Source organism: Polyergus mexicanus, unplaced genomic scaffold, assembly GCF_030449975.1.
Source record: "Polyergus mexicanus isolate NDT 795.1 unplaced genomic scaffold, iyPolMexi1.0 SCAF_3, whole genome shotgun sequence".
NCBI lineage: Eukaryota > Metazoa > Arthropoda > Insecta > Hymenoptera > Formicidae > Polyergus > Polyergus mexicanus.
Window position 1 is genome coordinate 11806842 of NW_027223323.1, and position 27983 is coordinate 11834824.

Here is a 27983-nt window from a genome sequence, read left to right on the forward strand (position 1 = left end):
CCCACGGATTACAACTGAGGATATTGCTGAGAGGCTGAATATCGATAATTCAACCGCTTTTCGTCATTTAAAAAAGCTTGGATACATTTCCAAGCTTGATACGTGGATGCCGCATCTCCTGACTGAAAGGAATAAGCTACAGGAAAATTGCAGGAGTTGCAATGGGAAATTCTGCAGCACCCGCCATATTCTTCAGATATTGCGTTTTCAGATTTTTATCTGTTCCGGTCTTTGCAGAATAGTTTAAATGGCAAGAATCTCAATTCCGAGGAAGCTGTCAAAAACCACCTTACAAACTTATTTTTTCAAGAAAAATCAAGTTCTTTCTTCAAAAATGGAATCGACAAGCTTATAGATCGTTGGAAAACCATTGTAGAAAAGAATGGAGACTATATAATTGATTAATAAAAGTGTTATCTCTAAAATATAATCTATTGAAGTTTATATTTAAATCGGGCACGAACTTATGCAATCACCCAATAATTTTATAAAACACTATTTTTGTAAGATTTAATAAATCAATATTAAAAGATTTAAAAATTTATAAATGAATAAAATATTTTCTATTTTTTCATTTCCTCCGCTTTATTCATATATAATAAAAAATTTATAGAACTATACGTATAATATAAACGTAGACAATATTTTATGTTAAGAATATAATTTAATGATTGTTTGTGTTTATACTATGATTATTCTTTTGAATATTAATTAATTGTAAAATTAAGACGTAATAAGTATACTGAAAAAAGATTTGATCATTAATCTCAAATATCGTTTTAATCTGTATTTAATACAAGACAAATACCCTGAAGTACCCAATGTGAAATATGTTCCGGAGTTGCCAAATCTGCCTCGAAAACTAAACCAACACCTAGAGTATTTCGCCGATTCAATGTGGTATATACGGGAGTTTTAAACGTATTCTGCAACAAATATAAAAAATAGTTATCTATTTTACCAATTATAATTAATACAAGGTAATCATTAGGATTGCGCCTAAAGTAAACGGTTACATTTCCTCTCCTCGATTTCGGCAATCATTTAACTGATTAGGTTCCGATACTTAAGACCTATCAATTTTATTTGAGCCGTTGTACAAGCCAATTTACAAGTGTCAAAATGAATGCGTTAAGCATCGAAGAAAAAGTGTTTCTTATCGAGTGTTTCTACAATAGAGCCAAAACCAAACTGAGGCGTATCGTGGATTCCGTAGTAAATATGAATCTAAAAAAGTTTCAAGCGAAACTATATTCAGAAGATATGCTTCCTCCCCGGAATCGCGCCATAATCTAATCTAACCCACACATTATGTTAGTAATCTGAGATTTTATTCATTTTTTGATATTTTTTTCGCAGTATTATTAATAATTTCAGTATATATGGCACTTTGAATAATCGTAGACATGATTTAATCCGGTCCATTTCGTACTGTTACGGATGAAACATTTGATGAATTGATTCCTACAGTCATATTGGACAACGTATTTGAAAACGGTTGCAATTCTGTGCCAATTCCGATGGACAATATTTTGAAAACATACAACTTTAACTCATACGCGCAAGCATTCTGCTCCTTTTCTAATAATGTGTATTTAAATTATAAAATGTGTATATTTTATGTATATTTTATGGTAATAAAATTTGACAAAATGGTGTTTCATTCATTTTGTTTGGCTTATTTGTTGCGCAGTAATAACCATTTACTTTAGACAATCCTAATGATCACATTGTACAAATCAATTTAATCTTATTTATAAAGAATAAGAATTGTGAACTATTCAAAGACATGACTTGCAACATGAATCTTTCGATTCGAGATAATCATTAGAAATAGCGTGATGTTTTTGATACCTGTAATTTCAGTCTATGAATTTCAGTAGGTATGATTGTTAATATTGGCAGCTCCTCTATCAAAACTTTCGGATGTGATCTTTTCAAACGATGCTCCTCGACATCCCATCTGGCACCTTCCAAGTACAATCCGTACACATAACAGCCCTATTGATAAAAAACAGTAATTATTGATATTATTGCCTGTAATAAAATACGTTGAAAAATAAGACGAACAAATATCGCATAGTGAAATTCACCTGATCAGGTCTTTCTTCTACATCGTCAGGTTTGGAGAATCTCGATACCGTCGTGTAAATGACGGAACGGTCGAGAGGCCAGTTGTTCTTGCGACAAGCTATTTGAATCAAAGCCGCCAGATAAGTTTCCGGCACGTGTAATCCGGACAACCAAAGTACTACGGGCTCGTTCGCGCCAGACTGACGAAGGTGAAAGAAAGTACCATTAATCAAAATAGAATGAATCGAATAGGATTGCAATAATTTGCGCGCCCAATCTCTTACCCAATTCGTGTATTGGTCTATTCTTCTTTGAAAATGATCCATCCAACCAGCAAGATTTTTTTGTGTGTCCGGTGCGAATTTGGCCCATTCTTTGGGCAGAGTACCGTTATAAAGCGCCATGGAAATGTTTTCCAGCGTTGTGTCCATTCCGATTTCACCTATGATGGCCTAAAATTAAAGATGAAGCATTTCTTTTCGGATACCAAATCGCACGATAGATTCAGCACACACAAAGCTAAAGGAAAAAGTTAAAATTATATTATATTGTAAAAAGTACCAGAAAAATATAACAATCTTACAGAAAATTTAAGAATTCTCTCTTTTTTTTTTAAATATAAATCTCTTGCGAACAAAATATGTAAATGCAATAATAAAATGGGATTTATTAAAGTAAATAATGAAAATATTTTGCATCGCTATACATGTATATTTAAGTTTATGATGGATTGTAATGATTTTGAAGATTTATTGCGCGACCTTTCTTAGCTGATTCAATGTCCTCGTTATCGTTTTTATTAATCCATTGAATCTTTCTAATTCTTGAAACAAGACAATTGCAGTTGGTGTTACGGTCACGCCGAAATTTTTCTTGACCTTATTAATATCGTATGGCGCGGGTATCTTGACCGAGATCTCTTTCGCTATGTTATCGATAAATTCATCTTTGCTGATACCGGTAACGCTCACCGCTGAAAATTTATCACTCGGAATGTCATTATGATTTATTGGAAAGTATAATGTGCAATAATGTTTTTTAAGTGCGACTTACTTTTTTTATCCAAGCGAGCTACGAACAGTCATTAATTATAAAAATTAAAAAAAATTGATATTTCTAAAATAATATTCCTAAAATATGAGTAAAATATATCATTTTTATAGACAAAATAATAGCAATAAAAATATATGATTTGTTATTAATTTGATAGAAACATGTAATATTTGATTAAATATTTTTTTACAACTTTTCTTTTAGTCTCGATCTTATTTTATCTTAAAGTATTTCTAATACTTTAAGATAAAATAAGTATTATTTTATCTTAAGTATTATTTTATCTTAAAGTATTTCTAATACTTTAAGATAAAATAATACTTATTTTTAATTAATATATCTTAAATAATATTTTGAATAAAATATCTTAAAGCCTTTATAATAGTGATAATAATAACAACAACAACAACAACAATAATAATAATAATAATAAACGATTATAACGATAATATTATAGACACATAATGTAAGGCGGGAAAAAATGATGTAGTATTCGCACCGGTTTGTGGCTGAAGTTCAATGAGATGCCTCCACATTCTCTTGACTGCCTGCGTAAAGTATCCGATCTCGGCGTTCGGATGTAATCCGAACACTTCGGGAGTATTAACGAGGGGAAGCTCCTCGATAAATCGTAAATAATCGTCGCGATCTCCTTCCGGTGGTATCACGTATTTGACGGTATTCTTATAAAAGTAGAACGGTTGAAACTCATCAAACAGAAAATCACCGAAATATTCGTCCATATAGGTGTAAGAGACGCGACGGTCGTAGCTATCTATCACTCTTCCGCCGTACATCACCTAAATTATTTTTAAATACAAAAGGCGATAAATGGTGCAAATTTATTTAAGAATATTTTGGCTGTAGAATAGTAACAAAAAACTGTCAAAATTAAAAAAATATATATGTATTTCTTATGTTTATATTGTTTCAAAAATCAAATAGATAATTCCGGATTATAAAAAGAATTAAAATATCACAAAATAATATGGTTTTTAACGTCTTCGTGAAAGAAAATAGTTATAATTAATATTTTTCCTAATTTATGACAAAAACTTTTGATCATGAATATCCCCTGAAATCAACTGCAAAAAACAAAGAAATGAGTAATTTGCAGAAAGAGAGAGAGAAAGATAATATTTTTCTACAATTTTTAGTAAATAATTTTTAAACAAGTAAATGAATCTAAATCAAATTTTGCACAAATATTTATTAGAGTTTTCTTAATATATGTGACAATTTTATTTCGTTGGCAATATTTTTTTCTTATCAAATTTGTCAATATGTGCTACAATACGCGATTTTTCATAAGAATCAATACTAACTTTAAACTTAAATAATTTCCAAATCGTTAAAAAAAATGTGCTTAGGTTTTGCACAGGTACTCAGAAGAAATAGTAGAACAATCTACAAAATTTTTATGCTTTTGTCAATGTTTTGATATATATGACATATATATTCTTAAAAAATATTTCAGACAGTAATACAAGAATGTAGGAATTAGAAAAGATTTTTAAACGGAGATTTATATCGCAAACTTACCTCTCCAATTAAATACTTGAGACTGTTCCACGGTATGTTAGACTCCTTTGTTGCCAATGCTTTTGTCAAATAAGTATCTAGGATGGTAATACACACGTTAAAATCTGATTCGTTGAAATCATACTTTATATTCCATCCAATTTTGCCGTACCTTCTTCTTTCCTATGATGTTTCGTGTTTTTTTTTTTTAATAAAAATGCTACTAATTATTAATCAAATATATTGATTATCTCAAATTTACCTGAATAACCGCATGATAAAAAGTTAGAACGTAAATTAAGTGCTTGTAAAGAGGATGGGAACAACTTTCCAAAATCTGTGGTCGCATGTTGATGTACGTGTTTTGCAAGTTTAGTTTCAATCCGCTTGGTGGTTCTGTTACCACTGCAAACTATTCGTTCTAGAATACGATGTATAACAACAAAGTATATTTTATTATACCTTTTAGTGATTGTTGCAGTATTCCGATTGGAAAATTAGGAGTAGGTTCCGTAGTGAGCCACAAGCGAAAGTCAGGATGAGGTTTTCCTATGTTCTCCACAATCTTTTCTAGATCTTTTGTGAAAGACAACAATAGGTGGCAATTCTGGAGCATCAGCCACTGACCTCTCGCTATCGCTATATCCAACAATTCCATCGCGATCTGTTAATAAAAAAGATGTGTTTTTTATATAAAAGTAACTTTTTGTAAATAACTTTAAGACATTGTTTTATTAACATTGTTGCAGTTATTATTTGTTAAACATAATTCTCAAAAATCAGATTACACATGCGTTATTCCCTACCTTGTTTTGACCTTGACCAAGCGAAAGATATCTGAACTTTCCACCGCTGCAGCCGTATCGATCAGCCAACTTCATCAGCTCCGAAGTAGGATCCGCGCCTGGACTCAAGAGGAAGACCACGGGCATGGTGGGCGTACTCTGCTCGAAAATCATATCGTAGCTTATGTGAGGTGGCGTGATGTATTGCTCACCCATGATATCGATAATGTAATTGATGATGCCGCGGTAAACGCGATCCACGCGGAAGCAGCGTATCAGCATCAGTTTCTCAAAAGGCATCAATCGCGTATTATATTCGCACGGCAGCTCGTCCGATTCCGGCGTATCCGAATCGTACCACTAAAACGAATATCGATTAGTCGATTAATTATCACATATTTCAAGAGAAATCTTATTTATTGCAAAATTTTTGTTTCAATTAAAAAATATAATTATTTGAATTTTTTGTGTTCTTAAAATTTTGAAAATCGTTGAGTATTTTTATAATATTGTATCTTTTAATAAAAAATTTTATTTGTATATAATAATGATTAATTTCTATTATTATTTAGCTGCAAAATATAATTAAATTATTTGAATAAATGCTGTTTGGAATGTTTACATGTTTCCATTCATCCTCGCAATCCCGCAGCTCTTCTGGAAGCTGATCGAATTTATCTGGGAAATCGCTCGCCAGTTTGAGAATATCCTCCCAGCCCAATTGCGGCAGCCATCTGGTGGGATTCACTAGGGGTGATTTCTCCAAGGGCATGCTACCTTTAATGAAAAAGTCTAGCTGCTTCTGGTTCACGTTGCCCACATTTCTTTCTATTTTCACGCAAATTTGCAAGGAAAAGAGCAATTTATGCCGCTCGAAGATGCCGATACAGCCATAATCGTAGACGTTCTTTGTCAACGTCGGAATGATGTTCTGCAACCGCTTGACGAGCACTGGATCCGGCAGCGATCTCTTAAGCGAATGGATAAACACCTCGACATAGCTGATCAGAGAATACTGATACATGGTGTTCACAGTAGCCATATCGGCCAGCACGGAGAACAGAATAGCGCCTTGTTCCGCCGCCGGACGATAGCCTTCGCGAAGTTTGTCTATGTCGGCCGAAGTGACTTTTGCAAGGAACAGCTTCGTCATTACCTCGTTGGTTCTAGACTTGATGTTATCCAGAGTATCGATCAAATCGATGTTGTCCACCATGTTACCTTGATCCGTAGCGATTTCGCGCAGGAGACTGTCTTCCAATTGTTGCAGCAAGTTTTTGTTCTCGCTCGTTTCTAGGATCAACGTTTCTCGTTGCTCCTCGATGTCCGGTCTTTCGATTCTCACAACGACTGATAAAAGTTGGTTCTCCAAACCCTGAAGAGATGTATCTTAAGAGATTTTATTGTATAAAATTTGATTTTGAAATACCGACAATCTTTTAAAAGTTACAGAAATATATTCTATATTATCTTTAAATTTAAGACACAATTATAATATAATAATTATAACATAAATGTATGTAAATATAAAATAATTATTATAGCAATAACTTGATATTAATAGTATAACCATATCGTATTAATAATTAATTGTTCATGATTAATTAAATTTAACTTACTGCTGTGGTAACCATATAATTGATAACAACTGTTTTGGCATACACGGCGGGATCCAGCACTGGATTGGTCATTTTGGTTGTCAAATACATACGAAATCTTGGATCATAATCTATCTCCTTGTCACCGATAATGACAAAAGTTCGTCCTGCAACAGCTGCAACAAAAAACAAATTTAATTTGATAAAATCAAATCATTTTCACCGAATTACGAATTGCGATTCTTTTTAATGTCATAACTTACTCTGAATATTTTTGGATAAGATATTGTCCAAGATGGGATCAATCTCGTCAACATCCTGGAGAAGTACCGGTAAACCATATTTGATCGCCAATTCCACTTGCTTCAAGAAATCCGCGTCCATGAAGGAGAGGATCTTTAGATTCTTCTTCTTCTCTCTCTTCTTGATCCAATTCAGCGCTTGTTGCTGCGGATCGATGCAAAGCGGAAATCTGGTTGCTTTCGTGGTCAATATGCCGTTTTGCACGGACAGCTCGTCCGGTGGAAGACCTTCCGAATTCCATCTTCAAGTTGGATTAAATATTAGAGAGAGACGCAATGTTCATCACGTGATTTCTTTCAGCTATAGTTTTAGTTATACGCGAATACATTTCTATTAGATAAAATAAAGTGACTGCATTTGCGAGCAATTATTATTCTTCTTTTATATTGTTAATTTAAAAAGTTCAATAGTATCTTCAAAATTTTTATTTTGATCGACATAAATACGTGATGAATACTTAATCAAATAACACTAAATCAATAATATTTTCTTTAATTAATATAGATGCATTTATTTCACAATTAAATGCTCTAATCTTACTTACGTGCTGATTTCAACGTCGTCGCTCAGTTGAGTCTCGAGCTTAAAGGGTTTCGACAGAGGTAAATCTTTTTCTAGGATGCTTCTCTGCCAATCGCTATACATTTCATTTCTGAATTCGTAGGAAAACGGGCCGCTGTAAGCGAGGAACGCCGCTCCGAACAAGCAATTTCCCGTTATCTTCTCCATATCGTCATGCAGAATTGCTAGATCTTTCTGCCAACGTTCATTCTCGGAAGACAGTCCGGAGATGAGCTTATCAGCGGCTAGCAGGCGTCGTTGCAACAGGTCTGTTTCGTCCTGTAGTTTTTGTCGCTCGGTTATTGCTATGTCATATTTCGCATTCAGTTCCTCGATCGTTTTCTCTAATCGTTTTAACTCTCGTTCTTCCTTTTCTAACGCGCGTCTGATTTTCTCAGATTCTGTTTCGAGTATCTGGACTCTATCCATTTTTGGCTTTACCTAAAACAGTGGATTAGAATTTATTAATATCGGAATATATCTAAAAATAAGAAAATTACTTATCACTATATATATATATGAAAGATGAACCATTCATTGATGAAGAGTAAGAGAAGAAAAATAAGAATTAAGTCAATGTTTAAAAAATTAAATCGATTGAAGCTTACGAAATTGGATAAGTACCTCTTTATAAACGGCACAATAATCCAAAACGGCTAGGACAAATTTATACAAGCCATATCCTGCTCTGCTGATGACCTGCATTTGATCCAGCTTGTCCGTCTTCTTCAAGTGCATTCGTACCGCTTGCTGCTGTTTCAGAGTGATTTGCTCGCAATTCATCTCCTGCAAACTTCTCAAGAATCCCGGATCGCTCATCATTCCTTTCGCTCCTTTCCAGGACACATCCTTGACTCCACGAAGTATCGCGACGCATTCCGAAACGATCTGCACTGGTTCGGGCGGAGTGGCGAAGGATCTGAATTACCATCGCCAATTTTTTAACAAATTTCAAATTCAATTCTGTGTGTTTCCGTTTGTCTCTTATTTAAACACATTTTGCTTCAAACTTTTCCAATTCAATATTAAATACCTCGATATAAGAGTATTCTTTCTCTTCAAAATTTATTTTGATAATCACCTTATCTCCGTGATGTCGGCTTTATCGAGTTCGCCCAGTGCGAGTCTGGCCGCGTCGAGAGCCGGTTGAGCCTCTGCTAATGCCTTCTTGGCCTCCGTTTCCTCCTTGGTGATCATCTTCTTCTTGTCCTCAATTTCCTTTCTTTTCTCCTCGCTCAGATTTTTCTTCTCCATTGCGACATCTGTGCTTTCGCCGATGGACGCGAGCAACTGCTCACAATTCCTCGTCTGGTCGGCTACTTTGATCCTTTGCACAGCCAGAATTTTGTTCAGTTCAATCAGAGTTATCGAAGCCTCCGCGATTTTCTGCAATCCTGACAAAAATATTTATTGAAGAATCTATCTGACATGAGATTGTGTCCTTTTTTATTTTAAGATATAAAAAATAATTTCTTGAGATTAAACTATAAAGAGACTTAAGATATCATTAAATTTACTATATTACACATTATTAATGAAAACATACATAGATATAATAAAATAAAGAGAGAGAAATAGTTTATAATAAAATGAAGCAGCTACCTCCGGAAAGACGCGCACGATGAGAATTTATGAAGTTTTTCTTCTCTGACAGTAGTTTGAGATAAGTGTTGATGAAATCTAGGAAATGCCTCGGCGTGACATAATTTCGTCTTTTCAGTTTCGTCGCGAAATCCACAGTGTATTGCAGTACGGATGTGTGTACGTACACAATATGATTTACAATCATCTCTCTGTATTCCTCTAGCACAATCGGATTCTGGAAAAAAGTTTCTCATTTTGTTGAATGTTCCCTCGCTTGTACGTGCGATCGCTTACGTCTCTAAGAAGAACGTTCGCGACAGCAATCAAGGCCTCTTCGGGCCACGGAAACATCCAATCCACGGTGGTGTTATGAATTAAGCCCGGATAATTGCGGCATCGCGTTCTCAAAGCGTCGCCCGACGGACTCATCGCCAGCGCTATTCGCAAATTCGCGATGCACGTCTTAACGAAATACGACCAGACGCTCTTTCTAGAATCAAGAATAAATTACGCGTATTCTTCAAAAAATTGAATCTGAGATTCCAGAATAGATGAAAAGACATTAAGATCACTTTGAAACGTCGAAGCCTGCTTTAACCGCCACTTCTCTGCAGGAAATGACAATCGCGTCCTTTTCTTCCTCGTTGAAGAGAGCTGGCACGAAGCTTGCTGTCAGCATGTTGTTCACCAGCTCGAGAAAGCCTTCGTTCTTAATGTGAGCGGATGTAAACATGAACACGACCCTTTTATTCTCTACGCCAACCATGTTGTACAAGCTCTTCATGTCTTCGCGGAAGAATGTCTCGTTGTAACCGCGACTCAGGACGATCTGGAAGAGCTGACAACTGGCGGCAAAAGACGCTAGCTTTATCACGGACTTCTTACCGCTGCCACCGGTACCAACGACAAGCACGTGACCACGATGCATTCGGAGTGCACGATGCACTCTGGTAAGATGCTCAAGCGCGTCGTTAAAGAGGACCATATGTAGCTTGGTTCTGGTCTTCTCGTTGTACTCATCGAAAATCTGCAAATAGCGAGATTTTCTTTATAAGCGTAATGTTGCAATCGCAAATTGCATTGCAAATTGATACATGTAGAATGTAGAAAGATAATCAAAAAAGAAAACCAATTAAATTCGAAGTATGTAAAAGAACGAACTTCCAGAAACAAGCTGTAAACCGCCTCGTAGTCTAACAGATCCTCGTAAAATCTAGGCTCATCCTCGTTGCAAGCGTTTCTGAAATCTCCGTAAAGCATCGGGTCTCGTAAGCTATACTGAATCACTTCTGGTTCTAATTCCCAATAATTCTGTATCTTCTCCTTCAACTGATCGATGACGAAATTCTCATCCTAGAACGACGAAACTATTTATAAGTGAAGTTTTAATCAACGGAAAGAAAAAATATAAAGCTTATTACTTGAACGCTAATGAGACGATCGCACATGATTCTGGTGACCTCATTCCTCCATAATCTAATGAATTGTTTTACGCCTGGATAGAAGTTAGAATGACTCTGAAGGAGTCCAGCCGTGATTCTTGAAAGATCACGCATGTTGAAAATGTAATGGAATTTGGACGGTGTTGGTAGTAACTCTTTTCTAACTGTCTGAATAAGATTACATATTGTTGATACTATATAATAATCAATATTTGTTGCAAAATTACCTCGTAAATTTCCAACATCAATTGTACAAGTCCATTTGCGATAGATTGAACTTCTTCAGAAAACGTTTGCAGGTGACCGGACAGAATACTCGTGTAAATATAATTGAGAGTCTCACTCGATGGAAAAGTCACGTTGTAAACTGAGAACATCGAGATAAATCGTGGATCGACTTCATTCCTGCCTCCACCGGGTTCTCCCATGGCAGCTAAATAATCTATTTCGTAAAAAGATATAGTTTTGATATATTAATATAATTCAAGTGTTGCATAATTTATTAATATAGCTTATTGTAAAAAATATAAAATTTTTGATATTATAAAATAATGAAAAAAGTAACGTTTCATTGAATCGCCGAAAGAAAATTGGGTTAAAATTGCGGAAAAGCAATATTATTTTTGGGATATTCTGTATGACAATACTCACGAATGTCTTTCATATACTTCCAGTTTAGATCACGTCCGCGATCATAAAATCCACCTCTTTCGAATAACAGTTTAAGGAGCGCAATAGGTTGTTGGGTTCCGTAAGTGTCCACGATTGGCATGTTCATGTCATCGATGAAGATGACTAATTTTTTCCCGGACGGTGGTCCAAATATTTCTCTCGATCTTCTCTCCACTACCGATTCAATATTCTTCTGCACGTCCATCGAAGTGGTTCTTGACGAGAAGTTGATTAGAAGTTGCTCCTACTTGGCATCAAGTTGACAAGTTGTTAAATATAATCAATTATTATAAATAAATTTTATAAAATTTTTTATTATATACATATCCTATAATTTATATATTTAATATTTTATTGCAAAATAATATTATATTATATTATTTGAATAAAATGGATGATATAAATATAATTCTTGAATTTTGTTTTTTCGGTATTGTTTCCTCACTCACATATTTCTCGGGGGACAAGTTTCTCAGAAACTCATGAATAATGGCCGTCTTCGAGGTACCAATTTCCCCAACCAATAATACCGGTCTCTGTAGATTGCTCATGAGATTCACGAACCATGTGATACGCAGAGTGTCGATCGTTTGCACTAGGATATCCGAAAAGATTTTTTGTCTATCATGAAGATATGTTGGTACCAACCATTTCCACGCCATCCAAACTTTTCTCTTGATATCCAATATATAATCGTACATAGTTGGAAATGATACGGGTATATATCCTGGCGTAACACACATATATACAAATGTGCGCATTTATTTTGTAAATTCAAAGATAATACGAACAACATGCATGTACCAAAAAAAAAAAGATTGAAGTGTAATTAATTTATTATATTTTTTATTATATTTGTTATTTTTGTTTCGTAATTATGATTGAACTTACTAGTGGTTGCGAGCTTGGCAGATGTATCTTGGACTTGTATAAGTCCAGAAATCTTCTTCATGTATTCATCAAATTTGGGGCGCTCGTTGTCTACAATAGACGCGCCAAATGACCAATAGCACGCTTGAATATACATCGCTTCCAGGAGTTCCTCTTTTGCCATCAGCGAACTGTCCTCTTCTTCTTGACTGACTTCCATAGATTTTTTATTCGCCGATTCGTCTTTTAGCGACAACAAGCCATCAAACATGTAGCAGAGTTGAATTATCTTGAAAAACCGAAACAAAAATATCATTTATACCATCATTCATATAGAATGAAAAAAATGGATATATATAATAAACAGTGAATTCTAAAACAAGTTTCATCTTTTCTTCGCTTTTTGCAAATCTAATAGAACAAGATCCAATCATTGTGATTGCCCGCAAATACGGATTAATCAATAGTCGATTAGCGAGTCTAGTTACCATATTGAGGTCAGTTTGTGGTATGATCATCCGAAGCGGTTTGACCGCTTGAAGACCTAACATTCCTTGGATAATGAGCTTGAGTGAGCCGTGCACGTATTTCTCGCACATTCCGCGAAAAAAATTTTGGTCTGTTTTGCTCTTGGCTTGTATCCATTTGTCCATGTATGGTTGATAGCCTAAGTTCTTCGGATCAACGTAAACCATACCTGCTCTCGACACTGTCGCAGGTGAGGCGTATTGCAAGTCGCCTACCTTGAGCATAGAAAGCAAATAATTATTCAAATAAAAATGTTTAGATTATATAATTCTATTTTTAAATTTATTATGTGTATTTAATAAAAATAATTAAAAATAAATAATTATATCTAATAAAAATAATTATATTTAAAATAATTATATTTAATAAAATAATTATATTTAATAAAAATAATTATATTTAATCATAATTAAATAAATAATTATAATTAAAAATAAATAATTATATTTAATAAAAATAATTAAAAATAAATAATTATATCTATAGTTACTTAGAAAAGCAGTAGAAAACATATAATTTTTTATTCTCACAATAATTTATTTCAAAATTAACTTAATATTACGATTAAAAATCACATTATTGTTTTTATATAAAAATTTTTATATAAAGATAATCGTAAAAATAATTATGCATGTAATAATTGTGCATGCTATCAGATAAATTTTTTCAAACTTAAAATTATCTCACAACATAGTCGATATCAGCGTTAAGTTACCTCGAAGAGCAGACTGCAATGATCCTGCATTCTGATCCTCTCTTGATTAGCCAGAGTCAGCAGCTTGTTGTCATCCATAACCGAATTCATGTTTTCGACCCATAATGCATCGACGTCGCCGTCGAAAAATATGTATTTGCGTTCGTCCTTGCCGGAATCTAAAGGTCGGTTGATTTCACGAAAGATGCTGCTCAAGAGGCCGTCCGTCCAATCACGCGTCGTAGACTCCAACATTCCATACAATTCAATGACGGTGCAAGCCTTGATCAATTTGTAAAACATGATGATTTAAAAAACAATAAAAATTGATTATATATATTATCATTCCAATTAATTGTCACTTACCTTGGGATTCAGAATATACAGTTTCGTAGGTTTACCGAGATGCGTCTGTGCCCTGCATAGTGTTTCGATTATTACCGTTTTACCGCCGCCGGTAGGGCCGATAAGCATCGTCGAATGTCTGGACATCATCACTTCGTATAATTGAATGACTTTGTCAACCTAATTGCGATTATTAGTTTAATTTATTAATTTAAAAAGTTGCAATAAAAAGAATCGTATTTTCTCCATTGTGATAGTAAAATATAGGAACATGGAAAATATCATTTACCTGATCTGGTAAGACGATGTATCCGTGCTCTTGCAGTACTGTCTCAACCGCCTCGTTAAAGTCCGGATAATGCACTCTGGGACAATCCAAATCCGGAAAGAGATCCTTAATCAAACCCAAAAAGAGCTGCACGTCATCGTATACGAACTTAGGTACATTCATGTCTCTGAGAGCTCTCATCAGCACGACGTTCTCTGGCAAGTCACTGGAAGTTCTTTTCAACTCGCCGGCCATGTTGAGAACGGATTTGAGGGCTCTCAAGCCGAAATCGTAGTGCGTTTGTTTGCTCAGCTGTTCGCTCGCGAGCTTATAGAGAACCGTCATTTTCTTGGCGAGTTGCTTCGCCGTCAGAAAACCAGCGCTGAAAAGCTTGATTTGACAGATCAATTCGTTGTCCGGCACTATGCAGACTACCGGTCTGAAGAGGGCCTTGACAGACTCCGGCAGCTCCGTACGACCAGCATATCCTGGATTCATGGTGATGAAAATTCCCACTTTCGAATCCAGCGCAATGTCTTGGCCTTCAAACTTTTGAAGAATATTGTATTTTATAGTAGAAACGTAATAGAAATGCAGAACAGAAATTTCTATTTATATTTATTGATATAATAAAAAAATTAAGAAATTAATATAATTAAATTTTGTAAATATATATTTAAAAGGCTGAGAATAAAATATATGAATTTAAATAAATTTTTTGCATAGGAAGTAAAAATGGAAGTTTTGAAATAATCGCGAATTACATAACTTTGATTATTTTCGAATAATTTCATAATATTAGAACAACTATAGTGCTTCTTCAAATGATCCTCTTTGTTAAAATTATTTTACTAATTTACGAACAACTTTTTTATAATTACGACTTAGGTCTATTATTCTCGGCATTTCACGCTTTCAATATCCATGTGAGTGTACCGTAAATCTTTGAGCTTTAACTTGTAGCGCCGAGCGTATAGTTTGCAACTGGGTCGAAATAACTGAGAGAACGGAGCTATCAATACGATTGAATTCGTCGAAGCAACCCCATGCCCCGCACTGTGCCAGACCACCTAGAGTCTTGCCGATCGCGATATAATCCATTCCTTCTCCGCAATTAGTAACAACACATAAGAGACCCAGAGCTTTCGCTAAATCCTTGACTGTCTCAGTCTTGCCGGTTCCAGCAGGGCCTTAGAGTTAAAAATCAAGATACTTATTGGCACGAAACTACGTATTTAAAAAATGCATGAAATGCAATTCAAAAGACTTGTAATTATGCTAAAATTTTTGAAAATTGTACGATGCTTTATTTGACCTTTTTCTATTTTTGTTAACCATGATTTTAAATTTATTTTTTTTTATCTCGATAAATTTGGCTACGTTTAGAATAAATAAAAAGCTATTGTATTTGGCTCATGCTAGAGAAATTCGCAATTGCGTGCGTTTCACGTACCCGCTGGAGCACCGCCTAAGTGCATCGAGAGAGCTTGCGTAATCGTGAGATATATCCTGTCTGTCAGAGGCGTAATGACCAATCTACCATTTAGGCCCATGTACTCGTAACCGTATTCGAAAGTGCCTGTGCATTGGTTTATCCATAGATTATCCAGATCATGAACCCAGTAAAATCTACACGTATAACAAAAATAATTATACTACAAAAACATCGCGTAAAAGAGTATGTTTCGATCAAATATTTATTAATAAAGAATATAACATATATTTATATTAATCTTTAATAATCTTTATTTAAAATCTAATATATTCATATGATGAGCGGAGACTACAATTATTTTACTACGAAACAATAACTACCTTAATTGGCTTTCCCATTCAAATTCCGTGGGATCTACAATGCTGTCCCTAACAAAGGTCTCGATAATGTCACGAATGTGCACGTCGATAGTTAAAATCATGTCAATCTTCTTTCTATCGTTGCTCGTAAGTGTATCACTGCCTATCAATGTCACCACTTCGTCTAATTGATCGTTGAGTTGTTGTAAATACTATATATAAAAAAGAAATATATTCTTTTGCTCAATCGTGCAAAAATTTCGCTTACAAATTTTTTATATTACCTCCTTCATAGCACGTTTATTCCCTTGGGATATCTTATCGAAAACATTTTCGACCTCTGCGGTCCACCATATCTGATTGGCCGTGAGAACCATCATTCCTTGAAACTCAAATATCCATTTTGTTCTCGGTCTTCGTATCTGCGTTTATGATTATATAGTTATCGTTTTTATTATTAAAAAATTGTAAGAATTATAACATAATTTATCAAGAAGTTTTAGGAGTTTTCAATTAGTGTTATCACACTTTCTCTATATAAATATAACTTCTTCCATATAATACATTAAAGATTAACGTAATGAATACGATTGTATAATTATAAATATGTTTAACAAAAAATAATATTTTACTAAGAAAAAAATCTGTGCGAATAAATAAAAATAATGTGCAATAATTTAACATAAACCTTGCCGTAATTGTAGACCGCTCTCTTTGTCAAGTATCGATTTGATCTCTTCATTTCCTCGAGAACAAGACCCATCCAGATTTCAATGGTGTGCTCCGTAGCTACGGGATTCCTAAATTCCATTATTTCCCTCTCACAAGATACAAGAGCCATCACTATCAATCCGTCTGTGCTGTCAGACACCAGTTTGAACTTATCGAGATTATTGAACATCTTTCCAACATGCTCCTGAATAATAGCAGGATTACTGCTACCGAGAATGCTCAGCAGTTCATCGTCACTAATAAAGTTGAATCTCGGGAATATAACGCGTTTATTGCGCAGGTATTCCGTGAGGGATTTTTGGCATTTCTCGAGGGCCGCTATCATGGCTTCGAATTCATTTTTTCGGCCTAAACACGGTTAGAGATACATATCAATTTAGTACATAATCTATCTAATCTTTAAAAATTTATGTTAATTTCATATAATTAATTTGCGTGAATGAATGTAAATTTCATAAATACCATAAATCGTGCAGCATTCCAAGACATTGCGTCTCTTCGAGGTGTCATTCATAATCTTCTTGAAGGCTTGATCAATGTCATCAAATCTTTTCGTTTCATCCGGTAGCTGAAGCCGGATGTCGCCGCCCACAAAGATGCCCTCGAGATATAACCACTTTCGCTGCAATTCCACCCACACCTCCAGAACTTCGGAGATCGTATGCATCGTACGTTCCCATTTCTGAACGACGTTGAGAAACGGTCCAATAAATTGCGAAGCCACCATGCTGTGCACGGTCAGCATATTGTCCTCGAGTACCAGATTCAATTCGTCGAGTGGTCCAAGAATAAAGCCACGATATTCCGTACCTGATAAATGTAATCAACGATCGTAGGACTTGGCGCGCTTTATATTTGTAGTTATAATAATATATAATTTATTTGTAATTATATAAAATAATATATAATAATTGTGAATATAAAAAGTTTCTTTTCTAAATAAATAAAATACCTTTATAATGTTTCACGACGTTGAATTCCATTGACTTCCATACTTCCGCTAATTCTTTTACGCCTCTTTCTATCGCAAGCTCCTTCACGGCATGCATCACAATATCTTGGGCGATGTCTTGGTACTTTCCTAGCTCCATAGCGAACATATTTTCTAAGGTAAATCTGGAATAATCCGATAATTGTATTTGTATTTTTATATATTTAATTAACGTGACTTAAAAAGCTTACCCATCTATCGTCAAACATTTTCGTTGCGTCATTTTTATATTAAAAAATGTCTATATATTATTAATTATACTTTTAAAAATTAATTATCAAACTTATCCATCCGCGAATAAGTATACACTGGTCATTAATAATCGATTATGTCACGAGGATCTATAAAAAAGCAAATACGTCCGAGAAGTTATGAAATAATATATGCAATATATCAGGTCACATTTATCAGAGAAATTAGGCAGTTTCCTCGCAATACCTATTTTAAAACACAATACACATCTTTAAAAAATAGCATTAATTATATACATAAATATTTAAAAAAACGTAGATATAGAATATATACGAATATATGCATACAAAATTCTTAAATATTACAATAAATTGCACACATCGCATAGTAATAAATACATAATACATACATATATTAAGTAAATATTTAAATATAATCAAAAATACAAAAATGCACTTTTAATTATTGATCGCTACGTATTTGCATATGTAAATAATACAATGATCATTCATATTCGTGATCAATATTTTGCAATTAAGATCACACTCTATTAAGTTGTCCGTTTAAACCCACTATAATTAAAATACTCGCTTAATTATTCATCATTCGCACACCTGTACGGATCCATATCGAAATATTGTCCGGTTCTTCCCATCAACTCTTGCCAATGTCTCTCACGCATTGCTTCGTTCTTTAGCTCGATGAAGAGCGGCACTGAGTTTTTGAAGTTTTTCATATTGGCGTCTAGGGCGCGACCGACGTTCATATCCCTGATGGATTTCGGCAGTCGTCGAAGCTCCCTGATGAAGTGTTCCATACCCTCGATAAGCTGCTGGGGATTCAAGTTCACCCAGAGAGTCTTCGCCCAGACCTCTCGCTCGTGTCGCTGTTGTTTGTAGAGATCATACAGCTTCTCCATACTCTCGTAATTTGCCTTGATTTCCAGGAAAGCTGAATAATCGGTAGGCGACAGGTCGAACAGAGTTTCATACTTTATTAAGTTCAAGCGTCTTTCCTCGTATTTGTTGATCAGTTTGCCATATTCCTATAAATAAACGAAAAGAAAGTAAATGACTGGCAATTGTGACTTTGTTCTCATTAAAAGGATGTTATTCAATCATTTAAAAAAATTTAGAAAAGACGAGAATTTCAAATGACAATACTTTTCAAAAGAGTAAATTGTATATTTTTTTTTTTTTTAAACGTACATCCATTTTCTTCAAGCCAAGCTCTAGGTCATCCCCGGTGCTTCCGGGACCATGCGTCTCAAAATCTTTGGCGAATTTCACAGTTTCATCTAAGAACTGCCGGATTTGATCTTGGATCAATTCGGCAAATTTTTCGATGGTACTTTCCAGGGTCGAAGCCCTATAGAACGCTCCGAGATATAAGGATTCCCAATTGCGTTGTAATTCATACGCCATCGCTTCGTCCGATCGAGAGAACTCGATTGCATGAGTGCGCATTGTTTGAAAACATTCCTGATAAGACAGATATTGCACCTCAGCTTGTATCGCCATATTTCTTACGTCGGTGATCGCTTGCATGATCGACATGAAACGATCTAATCCGGTGACCACGAGCTCGATCTCGCCGCGAAAGGTCACGATCTGAGTTTTCAACTGATTCATAGCCTGCACAGTGTCGGACAGAAGATAATTCCCTAAAACTTGTTTCCACTCCTTTGCTTGACCCTCGATGCTTGATAAGAGCGGTATCAAATTGAGCCTTCGAAAAGAAAAAATATCTAAATTAGAACAGAAATCTACGAAGGAAAAATAGATAATAATTTAAGAAACTACATTTAAGTACAAATTTAATTACGCATTTTGAAAAAAGAAGTATAAATTAAAATAATCCATTGTTTAGCAGATAATCAATTTTTCAAAAAATTCTTGATATTATTAAATAGATGTATAAAATTTCATAATTTACGAAATTAAGGTTCTCAAGTGATATCACAAATTTTAAATAATCGCGGACTGGTAAGAGCCAGACGCAGATGGTAGTGCATCAGTTTCATAGAAAAATAAATTTTTCATAATCAGTTTCATAGAAAAATGTGCACAGAGCATGAAATTTACTTAGTTCTATACCAAGATTTTAAAATTAATCTCAATTCGAGATTTATAGTAACCCCTCTTTATCCCCCTGGAGAGACGAAGGCGAGATATAGAAAAACTTATTTTTCTATGAAACTGACTACCGCGTCTGGCTCTTACTAATCTGCGATTATTTAAAATTTTTGATAAAATTTCACATTTTTATAGATATAGCGATATAAATCGTTGATACCGCTTTACCGTACACTGCTTATGTCGAAGTAGGACGACATATCTTCGACTTCCTCCAGAATGCCTTCGTAAAACGTGAACTTTTCGTCGTATTGTATAAGCGTGGGTTTCGTCGCCGCGAATTTCTCACAAGCGAGATTCTTATCAAACGACCATAAATTACTGTATTTCTTCCATCTATACAAATATCGCCAGCATTCCATCGAGATTCTGTACACCGTGTCCTGAACTACTTTTATGAGTTCATTAATTATCTGTGAATATTTAGAAGACTTTTTAAATTAAAACAAAAATAAACACTATATTATACTTATGTGTAATTATTTATTTAAATGTTTACTCTTCTATATTAATATAAAGCATATTTATAGCATTCAAGCTCATAAACATTACTCAACCCGGACACTCATTACATCTTCGAAGAAACTGAATAGAACCAAATTCTCCGAAAGTTCTTTTCTCTGTGGTTTGCACTCCAAACAAGTTCCATTCATCCATCTCGGGAATCCTTTTAATCTTTCCAGTAGATCTCGCACGTCTTGACAAATGATGTTGTAGATCTCTCCGGGTGACGGGCGTAATACTACTTCGGATGCTATTAATATCGCCTCTACTTGGAACATTGGCTTAGTGTTGTTTAATATTTTGTTCAGAACCTCCATGTTTCTTACCATGCACCTAAAAGATAAAAGTTATGTCAATGAAATAATGATGTACTTATTATCGTAATGAATTTATTGCTTACATACACACACTAGTAAGAGAGATAACGTACATTATAAAGGCAGCAAAGATTTTCTTCTCATATTTTTCATACAAGAGCTGCATGGCTGGGCTTTTACCAGTGGAAGTACCTAGCACCAAACTTTCCAGTTTTACAAGCATCGGACTGATTGACTGGTAAGCCTTTAACATCGACGATACCAGTTCGGATCTTCGATTTTTTATTTCCATAAAGTAAGTCTACAAAGAGAAAAGAGATTTGATGCTGTAACTAGCAAATATAATATTTGTAAACAGAAAAAATATCTATTACTTATAAATTACAATTATTTCTGATATTATAAGTCACATTACTTATTCTTGATAACCTATAACATCGATGATACCTTGATATTCATAAATATTAAAAATTGTATTTTTTTTATTATTATTGTACACATTGATAAATTTATATTAAAAATTTGATAAAAATTTAATCCAAAAAATAATTAATTTTCATTTTCAAGAAAAAATATAATTCTATTGATTTGTATTAGAATATAATATACAAGAAAAAAATCGTTTAAGAAAAATAAAATTTTTTTATAGTATATTATACTTTGCACGGCAAAAGAGTCTCTGATTCAGCGACTTCTTTCTTCGTAGAGAACAGATGATATGATTCCAGCTCAGAATTGATTCGATTGTCAAGCTCTTTCTTTATCTGTTCGACTTGATTGATGGTGGAATTCAAGTTCTTCAATATTCTATTACAGTCCGCCGCGTAATCCGAGATGCTCAAAGAGTTCCAATTAAATCGCGTCACGCCAGGCTGAATGTGCTTCTCGACATCCTGCAGAGTTTGCTTCAGCAACTGCACGTCCGCTTTGTCCAACGTTTCCAAGATGTCATTGTATTGATTGATCATCTTTCCAATGGCGTCGAGGTCTGCCCTCAACCGATTCTTCTGAATGCCAACGTCTCTGACGGTCGCGGGCAACTCGAAGCCCAGCTGTTCCATCAATTCCGCCTCTCTGATCACTTCGAAAACTTCCCAGTCGAAGTTGACCTGAAACCGTAGCTGGCACTCCAGCAGAATGGCGCCGCTCATGAACTCCTGCCAGGTAATCTTCGCACGGGTGTCGTGTCTATCAGAGGACATAGTGGAGCTTTTGCCTGCTTCTTTCAACGACGATACTCTGGCGTCGGTCTTTCCTTCCGGACGCGGCTGAATCATAGAGATAATTCTAGAGCTCGCGATACTTTCGATTTCTGCGCTAGACTTCGATATTACAAGGCCGTCATGTCTCACTAGAGATTCATGTGGAGTCGACATATTAGAACCCACATTTTTAATCTTTGTCTTCGACATTACATGAACTGGTTGAAGGTCCTTCGTGGTTGGTTGATCATCCGGGAAAGTTAGAGTAGCCGGAGGATCCCGTTCGATACGCACCATCCTCAATATGTTCTTTTTCATGATAGTAGTCACTGTCAGTAAGGCCTTCTCAAGCCACGTATTAAACTTCGTTTCCTCGAACTCTTTCAATTGCTTTGCGAGATCGAAGTACTGGCTGAACGCGAGAAGCTTCAGCTCGTTGTGCTTCAGTACGCTTACTTCCTGAAAGATCAGCACCGACCTACGCAATTTATGAAATAGCTGCCTCACCCAGAAGATTGCTCCCGCCATCGGCGGATGATACGTCAACAATGGCGGATGCCGTTTGCCGCGGTGATATATATTTTCCACGATGTTAATCTCTTTGCTAAACTGCTGCATAATCACGTCAAATTTGCGTAACAACAGACTTTGAACGGCGGCACGGGTCTTTATATTCTTAAATTTGAGCAACATCTCTAGCGCGGTCTCTGCGCTGATCAATACCGTGAAGCATTCGTCGATGTAGAACTTGGCTTGATCTTCCAAATATGTCACCTGCTCGTAGAACCACACGGTCATGGCCTCCCAGTTCTCCTTGTTGAACACGTTGAAGATGTCGAAGTCGGCTTCCTCGATCGGCATCACCAAGGCGTCCACTCGCTTCACTACAGCATCGATCTGCGCCGGATCGTTTATGATAGATTTGAGATCGGGTCCAAAGATGTTGTAGAAATCTTGCAGTACGCCAGCAATCTTGTACAGGTCGTTGCACACCTCGGCGATGTACTCCGTGTCTTGGAAGAGGCGTTTCTGATCAAATTCCCAACGAATACCCTTTCCCGATATCTCGATATCCAGTCGGGTCTTTAAGTATGATCGTTTCCACTGTCTCAGCATTGCGCTGCCTGCGCTCGTCTTTTGTAGAATTTCTTCCAGAGGCTTCTTGAATAGTAAAATGATAGCCAGATTACGCCTGACATTTTCGCAAAGTTGCCATGATATCCGGTCCATTAGCAGCATCATTTTCTCCTCGCGGCAGTAATAACTAGATAATATCCAGAGCATTCGCAACCCTTCCATCAACGAAGGTATGCACTCTGCTATAGATTCGAACGAATCCGATTCGGCAATCAACTGCGATTTTAATAAAAATATATACAGCCAATAAATATTATTAAAATATTTGCCTAAATTCTTTAAGAGTATGTTCTCTCTTTGATCTATTTTTGGAATAAAACTTTAATTTATTTTTTTAATAAACATTCAATATTTGTCATTTAAATTTCCTGATATAATTAAACTTGAAATTTTAAAATTCTATTATTTTTAAAATTAAATATAAAGTAAAAATTAATTAATAATTTTTATTTCTAAAACTCAATTAGCAAAAAAACTTTTTCTTTATATTTTTAATTTAAAAATTAGAAATGTCTGAATGTTTTTCAAAAAATTCCAAATTTGATCTAAAAGTACGTCTACAAAATTCGTACGAGAATTTTAATCATATTATATTATTATAAATTAGAATTTGCTGGTGATATTACCTTGAAATATCTCATGAGAGTTTGAATAAACTTATTATTGTCCCTAGCTTCGACGTAATGCTTCCATAGTTCCGTTTGGAAATATTGAAAACTCGAGGCAATCGGCGAGCGTATTTGTTCGAGAAGAGCGAGGATTCTTTTAACGACGGGCATTTTCAATTGTTCAACCAACATCGTAAATCCTGTCTCACAATCTTGCCAGTATTGATACACTGCTATTGGTCCTTTCTCCGGAACCGCTTTGTTTATATATGACTCCATTACCTACGTGATAATAAAACAAAATACATTAATATCACAATTTTTTAAAATTGATTTAGAATCATTCACAGGTAAATAATTAGTTATTTTTAAATATATTGACAATAATAAATGTTTTTTTTAATCTGTGTGGTTATTTTTAAATATATTTAATTATTTTATCAACATTTCGGGCATCGTATATTGAAAATAATCCAAAATTCTAGAGAGATTACACGAAAAGTACGAGAAAAATAATGAGTTAATATACTCACCTTCTGTATATGTTTTTCCCACGACATAATTACTTCTTCCATTTGTTCAACAATATCCTTATTCTTCAGCAACATATCATCTGTTATCGCAGGATCATTGAGCTCTGGAATTTTTGGCATCGTCAGCAAGATATCGCCTTCGATATGCTCCAACGTCCTGCGTCGTCAAAGTACAAAGTACAAAAGTTAGTGAAAAAAGAGGAAATTTGCTCTTAAAGATATATAACAGTTGCAATTTTTGAATTAAAATAATACTAACCATTCCGCGCTCTCGATCATATCGTCGAGATAATTTAAAATATCTTTCCTGATTTGCTCGATCGGCTGTTTTCTCATTTCCTTCAAACTGACCGATCTGCTGGGCTGTGATACCGATATAGATAAATCAGATTTTTTGCTTCTCAAACTTGATTTTATCTTCCTATCTCTTTCATCCTGTGCGATTGTTTCTTCATCGGTCCCCTTTCTTCTTTCAGGCAAGACTCGTTTGGATATTAATACGGATGGTGCCATAAAGGCGGATGGGCGTCTCAGCATCGGCATCTTCAAGAAAAAAGAAAAATATTGAAATTAATTTGTTATAAATAATTTATGATTATTGATTTAAATTTTAATAAGATTCGTTAGAAATAGACAACTGTATTTGTATAAACGAAATTTAAAATCGTATAGTGTAAATATAGTGTGTGTCTGTGTGTATTATAAGTTACTTTATATATATATGTATACATATAAATTCCATATAATATAATTTTCTAAATAAACAATATTTTACATACTCAAGTTTTGATATTTGATAGCGCGATTTTTCAATGCTCACCGCTTCGACGTCCACCTTTTTTCTTTTTCCATCATCAGCTTGCAATGGCTCGCAAGAATCCGGTCCTCTGAATTGATTCTCCACCAATGGTTTAAATACCTAATGTTTCATTTGTCACATATTATTGAATTGCATATATCAGCTTTATGGTATATGTTTTAATACATACATTAACATAAGACACACATATAACATAACAAATAAAAAATTTAGTTTGAAATTTAAGACTCAAAAATTGTTATGTTTTTATTAAAGTAAAAATAATTTTCAAGGTTTTGCAAATAATATGTCGAGAAAATCTAAAATTTATCTTTAGAAAAGAGGCAGATATTTAAATATGCGATACAATACGTATCGGAATATGGGTTGTAAGGGACGAAAGAATCAATGGCATTCAATCGACCGGTAAAGAGACCGTTACTGGAATCAATTGCGATTAGATTAAACAATACTCACATTAACCAATATTTTATTCAAGGAAGCCAGGAATCTGCTATCGAGTGAGCCGACCACCACATAATTCGTGATCTTATTAAGGCACTCTTCGTAAGTATCGAAAGAAGGTATACCCTCATCACTGGAGCGCATGAAGTAGAAGAACGTGATGTCCTGCAGGTCAGTTCTGTTGCCGTCTATCTGACCGCATATCATGTGAAGTACCGGTATCTGACAAATTTTCTCCACCAATTTCTGCAATTGCCACAAATAATATCTTTTTCTTATAATCGATTTCACTCAACAACAATTTGCTTTTTTTAACCGTGGTTTGATTGATTGTTCATCTCTTTTTAGAAATAGGAAAAGACAAGAAAACTAAGCTTAATTGATATTGATGAAAGTAATTTAAGCTAAAATTAATCATCATTGAACGATTTTCTCTTTTTTAATGAAAATCTTATTTATTTTTTCATTCGTTGAATTAAATAAATTGACTAAGATATAGAATTATGCTAAAAAATTCATTATGAAATAATAGAATTAATTAAATTTTTTTCGATTAGAGAATTAATAAGACTTTATTTAATAAAGTCAACCTTAGTTAGAATATATTTATCTTTTTCTCCGGACGGTGGTGCAAAAGCGGAACTATCTGAAAATATAAATGATTATTATTATTTTACTATCATTTTAAAGCAAATCTATATTTATAGACACAACATAGCTTACCAGGAACGCTTTTCAAATCTTCTTTCTTTCTAGAATAAGCGGAAAGATCTCCGCTACCATTCCGTTCAACTTCATCTTCATCTTCTTCTTCTTCTTCCTCGGTAGATTCTGGTATACTAGGAGTATGTAAGGTACTGGTGCTCGTTGCTATACGACTAGTAACCGAAGTCACTTTACCAGGCATGGCTTTGCCTTTTTTAACTCTTTTTGTAAATTTCTTATCTTTTTTCTTCTTATCATCATCATATTTCTCTACTTTTCCTAACGTTGTTAAAAAATATTGTCAAACAAATGCTTTTTTCTCCGATTAAAACATTCATCAAAAACATCAAACAATATATTAATTGTAATATTGTTTTTATATTAAAATCTCTACAAAGGAAGGAAAAATGAAGAGAGATAGAAATTAAAATAAGAAGTAAAAAAAAAATATTAAATGCTTGCTGTATGCAACAAGAAGTTGCAACAAGATATCTCTCTCGTTTGTATATGAATATAAAAATAATATGTGATTTTCAAGTGCAGAACTCAATCATTATCGAGTATAACAGAACAAAACTCCTTGTCGATCACTCTACTGCTACATATTTTGCATGATTAAATGTATGTACTATAACTTATTAATACAATATTAAAAATTGTGCAGCTATGAGAAACATTATACGCACAATACAATTTTTGAGAGATGCTACACAATGTTAAAGATCGCGAGATTTTACCAGGAGCACTTTTTGTTAATCTGTGCGTTCTGCTCTTCAAGATAAATGCTGTCAATGCTGTTATTTTTGTACGCTGAGCTAAAGTTACAATTGTTGTATATCGAAATTACATTATATGCTATCATATAACATTTCTTATTAACTGCTAAATATGTATAGTTATACTTTAAGAGGTGTCTCAGATTTAGGAGATTGTTAACAAAATTTATGGTTAAAAAGATAGATCCGATAGACTTGACACATCCCTCTAAAAGCCTAGCCTCCCTATAAAAGCGCGTTTAGAGCTTACTTTCCTCCCACACTGGGACTTCCTCCTGAACTACTTCATTAACGTAAGTTTTGTAGAAGAAGATCAATTTTTTCTCCAGATCCGTCACTCCGTACAAATCTAATATAAGAAAGTTAAGTAGCTTGTCCTCGAAGTACCGATTATTCGCCTAATAATCAAAAATAATTATATATAATCTTGACCAATCTTTAAATTATTTATTAAGAAAGATTAATTACATTAATAAGATCGTCGAAAAGCTGTTCCTGATCTGTCAGCCCAAGAAACTTCAATACCCTATCGCGAATCCATCTTATTCTAATTAAATTAAATAACGTCATTTAATAAATTAAAAAGATAGTTTCAAATAATGTTGATGAAGAAAGAGATGTCAATATATCACTATTAATTAGCATCTACCGATAATCCATGTGCGTGATGGACGGTTCATCCTGGTCGTCTTTGTCGGTTGAACTTTTTTCTTCATCTTCTTTTCTTTCATCTTTTTTATAATCATCATTCTCCATATTATCAATGAATTCTAAAATTTCTATACTTTGCTAATAT

General features: G+C 34.4%; 1 protein-coding gene across 1 annotated transcript; it reads right to left on the reverse strand.

The window, feature by feature from the left end:
* Nucleotides 1–745: 745 nt before the first annotated feature.
* On the reverse strand, nt 746–27943 carry Dhc98d (Dynein heavy chain at 89D). The gene is made up of 54 exons (XM_070316235.1): nt 27837–27943; nt 27656–27734; nt 27438–27585; nt 27149–27226; nt 26430–26690; nt 26297–26352; nt 25719–25952; nt 25263–25361; nt 24702–24985; nt 24443–24599; nt 23928–24191; nt 21622–23517; nt 21076–21263; nt 20699–20978; nt 20310–20554; nt 19215–19734; nt 18621–19051; nt 17776–17939; nt 17286–17633; nt 16780–17171; nt 16376–16513; nt 16113–16303; nt 15751–15926; nt 15234–15487; nt 14319–14846; nt 14051–14209; nt 13706–13966; nt 12951–13205; nt 12484–12751; nt 12042–12319; nt 11572–11836; nt 11140–11362; nt 10900–11080; nt 10640–10831; nt 10051–10505; nt 9773–9968; nt 9497–9713; nt 8976–9288; nt 8519–8813; nt 7878–8335; nt 7294–7574; nt 7052–7206; nt 6055–6807; nt 5454–5792; nt 5110–5311; nt 4910–5052; nt 4669–4830; nt 3626–3926; nt 3127–3144; nt 2835–3046; nt 2358–2525; nt 2094–2273; nt 1855–2001; nt 746–926 (listed from the first exon to the last, which is right to left on the reverse strand). The coding sequence occupies exons 1-54, from the start codon at nt 27941–27943 to the stop codon at nt 780–782; spliced, it is 14742 nt and encodes a 4913-aa protein (XP_070172336.1). The 3' UTR covers nt 746–779.
* Between the last annotated feature and the right edge of the window lie 40 nt (nt 27944–27983).

Bases quoted from the DNA above. Each gene is read 5' to 3' on its own strand.
- Dhc98d (XM_070316235.1), bottom strand. From the start codon at position 27,943: ATGGAGAATGATGATTATAAAAAAGATGAAAGAAAAGAAGATGAAGAA. The intron at 15,927-16,112 runs GTAGTTATTGTT...TTATACGTGTAG, and splicing joins GAATGGGAAAGCCAATTAAG to ATTTTACTGGGTTCATGATC. The intron at 10,506-10,639 runs GTTCGTTCTTTT...CGCTATTTGCAG, and splicing joins TTTACAGCTTGTTTCTGGAA to ATTTTCGATGAGTACAACGA.